The sequence below is a fragment of the Thunnus thynnus genome, chromosome 17 (genome assembly GCF_963924715.1).
Source record: "Thunnus thynnus chromosome 17, fThuThy2.1, whole genome shotgun sequence".
NCBI classification, from domain to species: Eukaryota; Metazoa; Chordata; class Actinopteri; order Scombriformes; family Scombridae; genus Thunnus; species Thunnus thynnus.
Window position 1 is genome coordinate 29929017 of NC_089533.1, and position 16755 is coordinate 29945771.

General features: G+C 40.5%; 1 protein-coding gene across 1 annotated transcript in view; it reads left to right on the forward strand.

The window, feature by feature from the left end:
- The first annotated feature begins 1331 nt into the window (after nucleotides 1–1331).
- The window catches only part of si:ch211-195b15.7 (synembryn-A), a 29331-nt gene continuing 13907 nt past the window's right edge, over nucleotides 1332–16755 (forward strand). The window contains exons 1-8 of the mRNA XM_067570759.1: nucleotides 1332–1735; nucleotides 2305–2407; nucleotides 3727–3774; nucleotides 6028–6045; nucleotides 6423–6512; nucleotides 6875–7413; nucleotides 8369–8504; nucleotides 10749–10937. Coding sequence (XP_067426860.1) covers nucleotides 2318–2407; nucleotides 3727–3774; nucleotides 6028–6045; nucleotides 6423–6512; nucleotides 6875–7413; nucleotides 8369–8504; nucleotides 10749–10937 — 1110 coding nt within the window. The 5' untranslated portion in view covers nucleotides 1332–1735; nucleotides 2305–2317. The remainder of the gene's footprint in view (nucleotides 1736–2304; nucleotides 2408–3726; nucleotides 3775–6027; nucleotides 6046–6422; nucleotides 6513–6874; nucleotides 7414–8368; nucleotides 8505–10748; nucleotides 10938–16755) is intronic.

The following is a 16755-nucleotide window of genomic DNA, read 5'->3' on the forward strand; positions in this document are numbered from 1 at the left end:
GCCCCTCACCACTCTGCACCCTTGCAGAAAAGACGGTAAACATGTTTACATGTCTCATGCTTTCCATGTTCTGCGTCTGACAGCTATGTACTTGCATGCAGACCGCAGATGCACACGTGGTTCCATTCATACTTGGGGTCTGCAGACACAAACACAGGGCTGCAGCATGATAACTTTCCAGAGTTGTAAGATCCAGTCTGTGAATATTACAAACCACTGTACAGTGTTTTTCTGATCATCCCCCTGTATTGTTTGCACAGGGCTGTTGTCAGTCTGAATGCAGCTGAGGAGTTCCTGTATGTTGTTGAACAACAAGAACAAGCCAAAATAAAAAAATATAGTACATACATACAGGAGACAAGACAAGCATTCCTGTTTGCTTTTTTAGCACAGTTGGCAGTTGGTGCACTTGCTATACGTACAGTCCGCAGAGGGGTTTGCACAGACCCTCGTGGACATGAATGGATGAAATTAAGTCACACAGTCTAATGTGGGCCCCTGAGGCCACGTGGATGCAGAAAGCATGAATTGGCCAAGGCAACTTCGCACCTTTGGTGACCCAACACATCCTCATAATGAAACGACCACACTCACACACTCCAGAACAACTCATAGGAGTGTTTCCAGAATGACACAAAGGAGCATGTTCTAATATGCTTCCTCTATCAGCAATAATCATAAATTAATAATAATAATCATTCCTTCAGTTACAAGAGGGCCTATGCACCATTCGATTCCTGGGCCCCAATGATAATTAAAGCTGCAAGCAGCGATGATTGGGCCTTTGCACCTTCACGCATGTCAGAATGTGCTGCAGTCGAAGGACTTTTATTGCAGGCATGCAGATGTGTTCAGGACCAAGTTAAATATCACTTCCTGTGTGCACCATGTGGCAGTAGAAAACACCCACTTATTATATATATTATATATGTATGTATATATATATATGTTGCTGTATGTTGTATATGAAGTGTAGACCACACCTTGTAAATTTCATGTGAATCTGATGATGTATGACATGTAGAACAAGAGGGCCTTTGCACTTCGGTCCTTGGACCCTAATAATAATAATAATAATAATAATTCCTTCAGGAACAAGAGGGCCTTCGCACTTCAGCGCTCGGGCCCTGATAACAATAATAATAATAATAGTCCCTTCAGATACAATAAGGCTTTCGCACCACTAGGTGCTTTGGCCTTAATAATAATAATCCCTTCAGGAACAAGAGGGCCTTCGCACTTCAGTGCTTGGGCCCTGATAATAATAACAATACCGTCTGGGGATCACCAGAGAAATTAATATTCATCCTCTGTGGACCATTAATATTTACAAAAAATTTGTGGAAACTCTGCAACAGGTTTGTATATCATGTTTACAAAAAATGTTTTAGCCTTAGGGTGGCAACATGGACCTGCTCAGTAAATGCCATGGCAGTCAGCCCATTGAATTTGGATTGATTTCATCTGAAATCTGGTAGAGATCTGAGCCTGGTGACCAGTCTGGGATGTTTCCTTGCCTCCTACTGAAAGCATGTGGGGAAATTCTCCACTCTTCACCGAAGAGAGCAGGTTGTAATGTAGGTGGCCAGAGTAAATCCAGGGCTTAGAGAGTAAAGGAGGGATGGAAGGTGTGGAGTAAGAAGAGAAGTAGCTTACACAGCCATTGTTTCATCGGAGAGACAAGGGAGAAGCTGTCAGAGGCGGTGTGTGTGTCTTCTTTTTACATCGCCAACAGGTGAGTGCAGAATTCATGCTCATTGCAATACTGCTGTAACGCTGTGCAGTACTACAGTAAAAGCTTTGATTTCACTACCTGTCAGTTCCAACATTGGTTCATGTGGATGTTGTAAAAACCTCTTGAAAACTATTAGTGTCAATTAAGCAACAACTTGAAAACAAATTTATTTGATGATAATGTCATTCTCTAACACCTAATTAGACATTTTTAAAATCTTTTCAATTGCATTGTGGTAAGTTTTTATCCAAAGTTATACTGTATTGTACTGTGTGTATGTATTTGTTTCTATGGACACTTTGAATAATGCTTATCTCATTATGCCTTCTTGCCATTTTTTGTTTTCACTATAAAATTGTGTAAAATCTGTCAATTTATGTACATTAATTGGTAACATCTGTTATTTCATTATTTCAAGTGATATTACTTTTTCATAGTCAACGCAAGCTATTTTGTGTAAAGATAATTTTTCAAATGATGGTTAATTTGATATAGATTATTACAATTATTTGACTTTTTATAAAATGGAACTAGGTAGTAGTATAATTACTAGAATGTTTGGTCACTAGGTTGGCTTCAGGCATGGTGCCAGATATGCAGAGGATCATTGAGAGCATCATCCAAGGAGACCAGGACACTGTCCAGGTCCTACTGGACGGTTACACCACCCAGGTCATTGATTGTTGCTGTGACTATTGTATCAGTCTGTAACTGGAAAAATTATTTTTTGTAACCATGGAAACAGTCTGCAATATTCAAATACACTTTATTGGATGAATTGCCAAAGCTCAATAGCATATTATTGAACTATTACATTTCAACACAACATAATCACAAGACAACAACGTTCATTAGAACATGCAGTATTACACTATTGCAAAATAGAACAAAGAACTAAGTAAAATGAAGGAGACTCATGGCTTTTCTCTTAGGTTGTGCCGGTGAGATACATAGTTTGCAACTAATAGAGCTATTTTACTGTGTCCTTGTCTAAAACTTGTCCAATTCAAGAGGCACTGCCACTCCACTATCCCTTAGGGGTGTGCCCAAATACAAATATTCGGCATAGCACAAATAGTGAGGATTTTTATACGAATATTTGTTTCATACAAATATTTTTAATATTATTTGTTTTCGGGAAGAAAAAAAACCCATCATTATCTCAGTCTCTCTCTGCGCCACTGTTACGTCTATCAGCAGGTTTCAACGAAGGGAGTCGCATCCACCTGCTAAATGATGCACATTTCCTAATTTGGACATCACTCCTGGAGTTGGGGGTGTTCCCTAGAGATAAAGCTGAGCTACTGACTCACGTGAAGTGTTCTCAAGGAACTCTCCATAACTCGTTGTTCCCTTTCTCCTTTCCTCAAAGTTAGGTTGTAAAAAATAGACAATAAATGAAAAGTGAAAAGCAAGAATCACCTTTGATGTTCCTCCCTACATGTTACGCGGTGTGCTGTCTGTGTTTTGGGTGTATAAATAAGTAGAGGTCTGTCTGCAATGAGGCGATGAGTAAAGTTTTAGCTCAGCAGTCAGCGCAGTCGTCTATGATCTGGGAGACTCAAGTTCAAGACTTGGTGTGGGGACCTCCTTCGTAAGGTAGTTTATTCATGAACACTTGTAACACTTTAATTTTCTAAAATTAAAAGCGCAATAAAAACAAAACAGGATTTTTAAGCCTCTTTCCACTTTTATTCAAATACAAATACAAATAATTTTGCTGCCTCAACAAATTTAGATACAAATACAAATACTGGGCTCTCTGCACATCCCTCCTTTTACCTTCTTGGTCACTGTGTGTGTTCCAAGTCTGTACTGCGTGCAAAGTTTAAGGTTTTGAAAATGTAGTGTGTCACCAGTAGAAAAGTGAGAAAATGGTATATCTGCATGGTTTTTGTGTAATAGTCCCACATCAAAGGAAATGGTAAAATGCGTAAAGTACATTTATTCATTTGTCCTCCAGTTTCCTTAACCCTTCTGTTTCTCCGTAGTATGCAGAGTGCTTCTTTTTCAACACTGAGGTGCAGGAGAGAAAAAAGGTCTGTACACAAAGAATATTTTAGTTTCAGCTGTAACTGTATGCCTTTCTCTCCATCACTTTCTCTTCATCAGTTCCATCACTTCTTTTGTAATTTTCCATTATTGCCTTCCTGTATTCTTCTCTTGCTATTTTGTACTACAACCTTCACCCCTGCCCAACCTTACTCCTTTCCTCTGAGCTTTTTCAAGGTCCATCCTTTCTGAGTCCCAGCCTGCATCCACTGATCCTGATGCTCTTACTGTGCTCCAGCTTTGATTAGAACCACTTGTTCAGTCTGAGGCTATCTCTATGGCAGGACATACCTGCTCCCCTACAAGATTCCTATTCTTTCCTTTTATATACACTAGGGATGTCAGTGATTAATAGGTTATTGAGTAATTTCCATTAACATTGTTATCAATTAAAAATATATTAACCAACAATGCAGATGATGAGGGGTTTTAATGTAGTACCTGATTGCACCACTAGGTGGAGCCTCTTACTGTTTAATTAAATGAGGATACAGTGTGTTTGCTGACTGCCTGTAATGGCTGCACAAATTGAAAAACAGCTGTAACTAAGTAGCAAATATTAAAGATTTCCTGGATTGATAAAGTTGGAGCGACAGTATTTATGCGTCCCTGGGAAATTTGTTCCAGCTGAGCAGCTGTGTCCAGCAGCTGGACTAGCAATGCACAAGTCACTCCCATCATGTGGTTTAAATATGTGTCATATCATTTTATATAAAACTTGTCAGACTGAAGTCTGTTGTGGGGAGATAAGGGTAACCTGTTTAATGTTTATTCAATGATGTTACAGGTTACTTACTGTTAAAGGCTGCAGCTCTTTTGATTAAGGAAAAATGGGTCCGATTTTGTTAGTTTTGTTAAATATGTCCAACACATCTAGTCTGATCTAATTTATATCCTTTAATGAAGCTGGAAGTTGTGTTTAATACTTTGGATTTTGTTGGCCAGTGAATAGAATAGAATTTTAAACGTTTTATTTAATTTATAATTCAAGTAACTTGGTGTTTACCTAATTGTTAACGTGCCCGACTATTGAATGAGGAAAATGCTTAAAATTTGTGTCCCTAATACACACCCATATCATCCCATATCAATATAACTGAATCAAGCTTTCACTTTATTGAAAATATGGATCATCATGTGAGCAGATTTGTAAGACATCATCGTCACAAATCAGTATGTAACCATTATGAAATTATGCAGATAAAACAAAAAAACAAAAAACAAAAACTGTGTCCAGACTCATCGCACTTTTTACTCAGGTATACAGAACTCATATAAAAGCATGACTTTGGATAGCCAATCCATTATGCAATATGTTCATTGTATCCTGTCCTACATAGACAAGCACTGCATAAACACATTTCAGTAAAACACCTACACCAAATTCATGAAGGTTCAGTGAAGATTATAACAAGACATTGTCTCTGTGCAGTAAAATTTAATATGCCCTGTGCAGATTTTTTTGCATCCTTGAAGTTTAGTTTGGACCTCATTGCATCTGTTGGTGGTTCCATTGCAAGAGTGAATAACAAGGTAAAGGTAACAATGTAAGGAAGCAAAGGGAAAAACCCAGAGAGGGCACCTGTAACTGCTGCTGCTGCTTGGGTTGTGGTATATAAAAGCTTTACCCAATCTACGATCTATATCTATAAGGTGGAAATGGTTAAGAACTTCAAACAATAATTCCCAATCAATGTGGCCAAACATTTTCTCTGCATCAGCTTATATCAATTAATTATAATGCTATTTTTGGAATATTTAATGAAGCCCAGTAATCATCTTATGTCTGAGCAGTGTAGTAGAGAATTGCTTGATCACTCAATAAACACACAAAGAGAGCACTGTCAGGTTATGAAATAATGTAATCAAATAATACAATCAGAAGAACAATGCATCATTTTTCTGAGAGACAAAGGATACATACCACCTAACTATCTTTTTTTGTCTAACAAGTTGGCACTCAGTCAGTCCTGGCACAGAATGTGAAAATATCTATAGTTTACCTTACAGGTTAGTGAACAATTGCTTTTCAAATCAACACATTAAAGAGACATAGAAATCTACATAACTATAATTTTAATAATAATAATTATAACTATAACCTGCTTCTAGCTCCTCTGCTCTGGCTCTTCTAACACCCCTCCTCCATCCAGAACTTCATTTTTCTCAAATGCTTGGATCTCAAATTCATTTTTTACACATGCATTTCTGTCATTGTTCATGGATAAAAATGACTGCAGGAACAAGAACTAGAAGAGGTAAATAATTTATGAGAGAGAGAGAGAGAGAGAGAGAGAGAGAGAGAGAGAGAGAGAGAGAGAGAGAGAGATAGAGAGAGAGAGAGAGAGAGAGAGATGAGCTGACTAAGAGTTCCCTCTGTATTATAATAATCTCTTAGTGTTTAGAGCGCGTAGTCCAACAGTCCAGTGTGTGCATGTATGTGTGTGTGTCTCAAAACTGATTGTGTAATCATGCCCAGCCATATCTCCTAAAGCAGCTTGGATACTTCATGACTCAGCACACCATCCTGTTAACCTTCACCTTGCAGATAGATATCCACATGCTACACTATAAAATCTTTGCAGCTAAAATCATTTGCAGTTACTAGTGCTAACTCTTCCTCTTGGTTGATTAGTTCAGGAAGAACAAAGTGAGGGATGATGCTCCTGACTCTGATTCTGACTGTGACTCAGATGAAGTTGAACTCGATCTTCTTCTCCGAGAGGTAGGCCAATGATTGTATATAATGACTGTATTGTGTGTGCACCTGCATTAGAAAGTTCACCACTTATAGTTACTAGTCACTGGTGTTTGCAGTAGATATGGTAGATGAGCACAGCAGCACATGCACATGATATGCATTTTGTAGCATTAAAAAATTGCATGCATCCATCTATGTCCCTGTGTGTGTTCATGTTTTCTTGTTGACGAGTCACTAAAATCACTAATCCATGTACCGCATATGCATACTGTATATCCCTACATTTTTTAACTTCTTACTCTTTCATTTTGTTCCTTTTCTTCAAAATTATTCCCTCTCAGCCTTCATGACTGTGACTTTTCCCTCTTGACTAAATGTTCCTACAGCGCCTGGCCACAGCCCTGCTGTGCTTCATCAGTAGTCAGCTACAGCCAGCAGTGTTACGGGTTTGCCTGCAGACGCTGCGTATCCTGTCTCGTGACCGGCGGGCCCTAGGGCCCATGGTCACTGATAGCGCCCTTCTAACCTTGGCACACCTGGGAGGCATCAGCTTACTTCAGGCATGCCCACAACAGGAGGAAAGAGCTGAAGATCAGTCACACAGCCAGATTCACAGAGCAGCAAGTGGCCATGAGGAGGCTGCAGATGCTGATGCCACACTATTAGCTGTTAGCTCTGTGGTTTCCCCTTCTTGTCCTGTGGTAGCCTGTGCTGCCAAGAATAATGACTTAGTTCATCAATGGTGTAAGTGGACAGATGATGGTCATGTGATGCCTGCCCATGGGAAGAAGGACATCCAGGAAGAGAACATTCATGAGGAAGAGATTGAGGAGGATGGGGATGTGTGTAGAAATGAGGCCATTAAGGTCTTGTGTAATGTCATCTACAACAGCCCCAGGGCACAGGAGACAGCCAGCACACTAAGGTGACAAATGGGTGGATTTAGCCATAAAATGTAAAATCATGAGAGTAAAAGTTGACACTGGAGTTGTTACATAACACAAAGCCTGGCAGTTTTTGCAGCTCCATGTCTGCAATTGCCACAAGCGTTGAGTTCAGATAGCTGGCTCCATGTTGGATCCAGTTTTAGGTGGGTTAAATACCTAGAGCTCAGATGTTAAGAAGTGTCTCTTTTATCTCTTTTTATTATTTGTGTACAAAACTTTTGGGTAACTTCACCATTTTCAGCCTACACTGCCTTTGATCAGTAAAGTGACACATTGCAGATTATATTAGCAGTAGCTATTTATTGGTGACTCTGTAATAGTTGGAATAAAATCTCTGGCTACTGTTTGGTTAATGTCCTCTCTGCAGGGCTGTGTCTTTACTCAGGCAAAGATTATTTGTGAGGGAAAGAAAGGTCACTCTTTAACACCATTGTGCAATTGCAAGTGGACTGTGTTTTGTTTTTGTTTTTTAGAGCAACAGTGCATGGCCAGGGGTAATAATGGCAATTATACCTGATGAAGGTTGAGCAGACGAAATGTTGTAAACTAATAAATACTCCAGCAGTCAGTGAGACAGCGTACAGTATACATGATGCCAAGTGACATTGCTACATGCTAGCATTTAGGCATTGCATATGAACAACAACATATAGACAATACACTTCAAAGCCCTTATTAGAATTGTGAAGAACCAGTTCCTGGACACTTCTTAAACAGTGGCGGTGTGATACATGGATCTCACCACTGTATTTTGACTGATACTAGGATGAGTAAAGAATGATTGTTTACCCAATAGTTCACTCACAATGTTTTTGTAATGTTCACCTTAAGTATTCCTTTCATAATAACACAAAAAAATGATATATGAATGATGCTCTACAACTGCTGACCAAAGTGTGGACTCACTTTTTTTCATTCCTGATTCCTTGGAAGACTTCTGCAAGGTCTGTGGGAGAGTCTGAAACAAGGGATCAGGAGCGGGGAGCTGTCCAGTGGCCAGTTTTACAAGTTGAGACTACTCTTCTTACTGACAGCTCTGAGGCCTGAGCTCAGGCTGCAGCTACAGCAGGTAAAATGCTTTCCATATCTATCATATTTTCTTGTGTTGTCATAATGAGCATTTTGTGATCCTGTGAAACAAACATTTTTCTTTTTGTGATTATGTGATCTCCCTAACTTTGTTGTGATCAATAGATAGAAAATGTGTCAGGTTTTGATATGATAGTCATCTATGATCACCAGATACATAGCAATCTCTGGCAGGTTGATTGATGATTATCATAGTCTACTTCAGCTGCAACCAAATGAAAAGTTCCTGTAATATCCCTATGATCTTGTTACAGGACTATAGAGCCTACAACAGTGTCTACACAGGAGGCATAGTGAGAGCTGCACCTTAGCAAATCAGCAGCAGCCTCAGTCCTCCATTTGCGTCAGTTCTGCTTGTGGTTGTCAACAGTTAGTCCATAATATAGTAACCTTAAAATAGACATGATGCCTCTTTGCTGATTATAGAGGTGTCATAAAAAAAAGATAATTTGTGTACATGATTTAATGCTCTCAAATTAATAATTTGTGTGCACAAAATATTATATTCACCTTCAACTTAATAATTAAGGTCCATAATTTGTGCTCTCAAAATAATAGTTTGTTTACACAATTTAATCATTCATGTGAACAAATTACTTACTTACAATTTAACAATTTGTGCTCAAAAATCACTAGTTGCTGCTCTCGATTTAATATTATGGTTCCGTTTCTGAAAAGGCACAATTTATGAACTGTTTTATCAATGATTGTGTTCTATTCTTTACTCGCAACATCTATTGCACATCTATTGTATGTCTGTCCGTCTAGAGAGGGATCCCTCCTCTATTGCTCTTCCTGAGGTTTCCTCCATATTTTTCCCTTCCAAAGGTTTTTTTAAGCAGTTTTTCCTTATTCGAATCGGGGGTCTAAGGACAGTGGATGTTGTATTGCTTTACGGACTGTAAAGCCCCCTGAAGCAGATTTGTGATTTGTGATATTGGGCTACACAAAATAAAACTAAAATTGACTTAATGAATCATTTATTAACGCTTTTTAGTTATCATTTCATCTGTAATAAGGCATTTAAGAACAACTTTTGGGTTCCCAGGTTAGGTAAAAACCCCTCCAGCGTGATAACTGCAGCATGGTTGACTATGACATTAAAGGAGAACTCTATGCATGACTAATGAACCTGTTAATGTTGCTGTTTATAAATGGATTTTGGTCCAAATACCCAGCAGCTCTTTTCCAGAGGGTATGTGGTTGAACAGTCCACTTGGAGGGGTGTCCCTGATGAATTAAATAGCTAGCTAAAAGGTAAGCTATGTTTCATGCTGGACGAGGATTTTCTACAACCTGGTAACCCAAAAGTTGAAAAAAATGTAAAGTGGCATTAGTAAGTGATTTATTAACCATTGGTAAAGCTATTAATTACAGCTTATAAACCGTTTATAGATGGCTCCTTATCAGAAAGTGGTACAAATATATATTTCTAGGGGTGGCTTTGTGGCTTCCACTTCTTTGGTGTGAGGTTTGTTTGGGCAGTGTGAGAGCGAGGGACAACCTAAAGGCCAGTGCCTCACACCAAATCCTAAGAGTTGGCAACCCAGATAAATGTCTTCCTTGTCATCTTCTTCTGAGAAGGTTGACTGAATGCCCTGTGCATGTTGTTTACTACACTCTACAAGAGTAGAGGTGGCAAAATATACAATATGATCAGAGCAAAAATTAGTATTTTGTACACACAAATGAATAAACCATGCTCACAAATTACTTTTTTTTTCTCTGTGACACTTCCTAGCCTCCACAGATAATCATAGATTATTACCACATTACAATCTTAAAGAACCCAATGATTACAAGAAGCCTTAAAGAATTACTATTTATTTCTTGATCACAGTAAGACAAAGCCTACAATATCATTATTATGTAGTCATGCAATAACTAAAATCATCATCATTCTGTGATCAAGATAAAACATTTGGATAATTACACCGTAGATTAGACTAGTTTCACAAGAAAAGTTTCATAATCTAATCTCGAAAAATTATATATTCTACCAAACAGTGAACAGTTCTGGTCTTGAAAAACAAGAGAAGTCACAAAAGTTATCTCCAAAGAAATTCAGTGCATATAGTGAAGCCTCAATAAATAATGAAACATACATAAGTAGGTCTTTACAATGTTGTATGCAACTTTTTTCCCAGTTAAATTTAACTTTTTTCATAGATCAGTTTGTTTACATTTTTTACATAGCACTCAGTGGTTTATTTGCCCCTCTCAGGAGCGAGGAGTGGCAGTACTGACCAAAGCCCTAGAACAGTGCCTGGCTGTGAGGTGGGGTGAGGGGTATGAGGTGCTCAATGATAGCACAGCTCCTCCCATCTCAAAGAAGATGTACCAAGAGGTCATCGAGATCCTCAAGACACTCTTTAACATCACTCACAGGCTCCACAGGCAGGAACCAGATGAGGTAACCCCCCAAAACACACAAATCCATCAAACTATTTTAGTTAAACTAATTCATTCATTCATATTTGCATTCATGTCATTCACATCAGCGGCCCATAAGAAGCCAAACAGTCATTCAACTCTTTTGTACGGCATTTTAGTAAAGAATTTCACCTCTTTCGTGCAATGTCCTTAGATGGATCAAAGAAACTAATTGAACACACACTATTGTTAGATTTGACAATTTATTAAATTGTGATGATAGTGAGTCCGATATGATGACCACTGAAATCTGTCTATTTTGGTGATTTCTGAGAGACAATCTAAAACTAGGATAAAGAGCATCCTTCACCAGAAACGTCATGGCTAGTGAGGATTATCCATGCCATTTTCAAGATTAACTTTTACAGTGAACATTCAGATCAGTGACTGTGGCTTTATTATCAATAGGCTAGATAAGATGTATGTTTAAAATGATGGTGTAGGCAACTTAAGAGAACCAACTTACCATTACCAACATTATCATCTACTCTTTGACACATTTTCTCTGTCGCAACATGTCCATTTACAAGCATCAATGAAAATTAAAAATAAGAAGTTGTAGTTGAAGATGAAGAAATTGGAGAAGGATATAAGAACAGTGGAAACTGCTCATAGCGATCACATCTGTCTTGGTCAAATAGCACTATAAGCGGATGATTATTATAACCGATTTCTTTTTCTTCATTTCTCATGCAAAATACCATCTAATTGGCATTTATATATTTATTAGCCTACATAAAGTAATGAAACGGACAGCTTCACTTTTTCCTGAATTTTATTGACTGTTCCAAAATACAGTGCAGCTGTTTCAAATGCAGTGTGCGCATTTTTGAAGCAGCAGGTTCTCACTTCTGCCAGGGACAAGTTCCTTCTTTTCCCCAGCGGCAGAACAGGCAAAGAGAGCTGTGATCTTTTCCTTAGATTTCTTTCCCTCCTTTATTGTCATAAGCTTCATGGAGACTACGTTTGTCATTGAGAAAAAATTACTTTCTGTCTCCGTCATGATTTCAGTGTACAAGGAACAGCAGACTCAGGTGGGCAATAATGTTGCCACAGCTGCTTATCATGGGAGTAAAGTACAAAAAATAGATTTACCATAGTTTAAAATGTTTTTCTATATGTTGTCATGTATGAGACCCAAAATGAACCCTGTAAGTGGACTACTACTATAGGCGAATTACATAGAGCTACAAAGAACATTCTGGAGGCTACCGAAAAGGCCTTGCAGTGGCTGTGGATCCGGAGGGGGATCTGTGGAGTAGTGCACCACTTGGACACAGGTCGGGGACTGATCACCCTGGGGTGCTTGGGTGAGGGTGACTGATGATTAAAGACCCAAAACACCCTATGACCCCAAGTTCATCACTGATGACATGTCCAAGTAGCACTAGAAGGTATATTCTAGAACTATCGCATCTGGCTCAGCCAGTGACCTCCAGGAAAGACTGGATGACATCCATGAACAGAATGGTGATGGCTGGAGAGACAGCAGACAGCACGGAAAGACGGCAAACGGGGCAGCAAGGGCTAGCACCCCAAACTGCAGCTCCTGTGATGGAGCACCCAAGCAAGCTACGAAGAACCCTTCTGAAACATACCCCCAGGGATGCCCGAGGGGGGGAGGATGAGCATCCCAATCAGACAGACCTATTGGCAATGACCCAAGCAAATGGACAATTGACAGTCTGTATCTGCGGCAAGGTGTGCAAAAACCTGAGAGGTCTGAAGATCCACCAGACCAAGATGGCCTGCCTAAGGGGGGAACAAGTGAAGCAATGTGCAGGAGCAGTGGCCAACACTACAGATTCAGTTGTGTTGGCTACAGAACCTGGTCAGACAGAAGAGGAGCCAGACCTGGAGTCACCCCACAGTGCCCTCACAAAGCAGGAAGTCGGAACAGCGTTGGGTGAAGTGGCCTGCCGCTAACAAGAAGAAGGGAAGAGTGGTCAACCAGTTCTGCTATACACTCAAAGGGACCTAGATTCCAACAGTGACAGAAAAATCAGCCAAGAGCCTGTGCAAGACCTTCAACAGTTCCCTGAAAGACACTGCGGCACTTCAACAAACCAGGAGCAACTTGACAACCTGACTCACTGCGATTGACAAATCGGTGCTTCCAGGAAAATTCAAAGCCTGTATGTACCAACATGGAGTCCCACCAAGACTACTCTGGCCCCTTCTAGTCTGCGAGGTGCCAATGACAACAGTGGAGGCACTAGAGAAGACCATCAGTCAGTTTCTCCGAAGGTGGTTGAGGCTCCCTCGGTCCATAAGCAGCATTGCCCTGTACGGGCATTCCACCAAGCTGCAGCTCCCCATCAGAGGCCTATCACTTGAGCCAGGAAGGTTATATTGTACCGAGACTCCTCTGATGTTAAAGTCGCTTCAGCAGGAGTCCTTGTAAAGACCAGAAGGAAGTGGCAGGCACAGGAAGCTGTCGACAGAGCCGGGCATGGCTGTGGCACAAGATCTTGGTGGGCACTGTGGCAGTGGGGCAGGCAGTTCTAGGCAGTTTTTCTAAACCACGCTATGACGAAGCCCATGGAAAGCAGAAGCGTCAACTGGTTCAGGATGAGATACCAGCTGAGGTGGAGGAAGAACACCTTAGCAAAATGGTCAGCATGTACAAACAAGGCGCCTGGACCAGGTGGGAGCAGGCAGAACCTCGAAAGATGACCTGGACAGAGCTCTGGAGAGCCGAACCATTACACATCAAGTTTCTCATCCAATCACTGTATGACGCTCTCCCAAGCCTGACCAACCTGCATAGCTGGGGCATGGCAAGCACTCCAACATGTCAACTGCCAGAAGAGGGGTACTTTGGAGCACATCCTGAGTTGCTGCCCGAAGGCATTGAGGGAAAGATGATACCACTGGCACGACAAAGTTCTAAGGTCTGTGGCAGAAACAATAAGCACAGCAATGCAAAAGTAGTAGTAAAACCGGAAATGACACAATACACTTACCATAGCACGTCAGCACGTCCAGATCAGATTTCTAGTCTCCTTTGAACATGCGTTAACATGCGTCTTGGGTGATCCGATCACAAGTGGACAACTCTAAGTATGTCTGTTCACACCTGGTATTAACATGCATCTCCACATGCGTCTTAAGTGACCACTTGTGATTGGATCTCACTTCCCCGCTCTATATGAAAATAAACACGTACATCATTTCTGTTTGGAAAGACCAAATTCATTTGTTTTTAACTGGTGGGAGGACTGGGGGTCTGTGTGCCCTCTGTCCAAAGCTGTGTTCAACTTGTTTGATAACAGGATAAACAAATATACAATGCATTGTGTGCCCCCTCATGAAAATCAAATGCCTGTCCTATTGATTTGCTATAGCACTGCGTCTGAGCACACACATATATATCTATATATATATATATATAGATATATATAACAAATATTGAGTTATATGCAGCGATCTCCCCGCAGCTGTGTCTCCTCATAGAGAGACGCCGTGCACATTTAGGTATGAGGCACAGCAGCCTAAATTATTTAAATCTCCGACATGCCGACAGGATTGGTCAGGATCTAATGTTAATTAATGTTCTGTGTTCTTCTACACAAAAGGTCAGCTGTTACATACACACAGTCCAGATTCATACAGTGAAACTGTTTGGAGTAAAGCAGCTGTCCTCCAGATAAATCTGAGCTCCATTATGTAAGGCAGCGCAGCAAAACTAAAAACTGTAGTTATCATCTTGACAGAACAGAGGAAACTATTCAGCTATGTTTAGCTTCTGAAATACTTTTTTAGACGAGCGTTATCAAACAAGTCGAACACAGCTTTGCAATGCACTTCCCGTGCCTAGTCTGCAGGAAAATAGAGGAGGTTAGTTGAGTAGGCGGTCCTTCAGTGTGGGCCAGGAGCATTGCGTTTATACTGCAGCCACATGCGGCCCAGATGACCTTCGAATGTGGTCTGAGTGATCGGATCTCAATGTGTCCTCAATGCGTCTTGGATGCGTGCACACCTACACCGTACTTATAGCTGTCCACTTGTGATCGGATCACCGAAGACACATGTTAATGCCAGGTGTAAACAGATAGAATATGTAATCTCTCCAGTGTGTTCTTGATCTGCCCTGGGCTCTCCTCCCATTTGGATGTGTGTGGAATACCACGACAGGAAGGCGTGCAGGAAACATCCAGATACTCAGACACCCTAACTGACTCCAGCCATTCTCTTCGGGTTTGCTTCTACATTGTGCAGCCCACTGAATATGTACAGTAGTCTTTTCCCACTGGCACTGCCCTCGCACTCCTGCTCACCCAATTTTTTCATTGATTCAGATTTTTCATTGGGTGATGTCCCATTTCATTGGGATTTTTTTCCAGGCTCTGGGAAAGTTTTACAAATTTAAAAACTTCACGGTGTTGGGCCTCATAGTACATGTACATGAGTCAAAGGCAGGCCTGCATGCAGTAACAAAGCCTGATAACAAGCAACAGCACCAGTGAAACAAAAGGAGTCCAAAACGGATTCAATCTCCCAACATGCTCTGCTCAGTTCACACTTTAGTGTTAAATCCGGACACTCTCGTCTCTCATTGGCGGAGACTCTCCAACACCAGAGGAAGTCACAGCTACACAGCCGTGACGTCACTGCCCCTTTAAGTACTGGGTGCACCCAGAAATCCCTGCCTGTCCATTGGAACTGCACTGGGGGGAAGCTCTGTCCTTCCATGAGCCAGTTTACTAAAGGAGGTAACCCTGTGCACGCAGACTGGAAGAATCTCCCTCTCTCGTACTAACCCACATACACGCACACACACATACACATGCACACACATCTTCTTACACATCTGACGGTCAGATAACATGGGACACAGCGCCATTCTGTCCCTCCTTATCTGCCATCAGACACGTGTTTTGGGTGAGTTTAGAGATTTCGAGGTTTAGAGTCATCTTGTTATTGTCCAAGACACCGCGGTCACTTCTGTCATTTGGTCCTCACATGACGTGACTTCCTCCCATAGTCACATCCGCATCTAAACTCTCATGTGACATCATCAAACCAGATCAAATCGCCATCTTGCCGGCCACACAAACACACACACACACACACACACACACACACTCCTGTTTGTGTTTTCACTGTACATAACTGTTTTATGTGTTATTGCTTAGGTAGAATTAGATTTTAGGACAGTGGTTTATTGATCAAAGCATTTGGTAACTTTGTTAATTCTACTAAGGTTAATAAACACTGTTACATCTTAAAGAGAAGTCTTTTGTCATTATTGTGTTTTATATATTGTGAAATGTGGCTGATTGAGAGAGTCAGAGCTCAAATGAAAACCTTCGGTCACCTGTGAATGTTTATATCCCTCAGATATTAGCATTCTAGGTGAACTCTTTTATGAGCCTACCTTATTGTTTGGTTATTGGTCCCGGTTTCCCGTAACTATTAATTAATATTGATAATTTGATTAATTTATAATCAATAATTATGTCTGAAAAGAGATAAAAGCCAACTTGCTTAAAAGCCAACCGTGCTCCTCACAGATCTAACAGTGGGGTGCCCCTGTGAGGCTCCCTAACAGTTGGTGCCCTATATTATTAATTAATAGTAATAATTTCTTGATTTCATAATTCATAATTATCTCTGATAATTATGAATTATTACTAATAACCAAATGCACTCCGACCAGATCCAACGATGGTTTAAAAATTCATGATAGAAAAGAGTCATGAATGACCTTGTTTGTGTTTGTGTATATACACGATATAATGGTGGTCTATGGTGAAAATGCTTTTTAGGCTTCAGGGGAATTTTTCACAGCACTG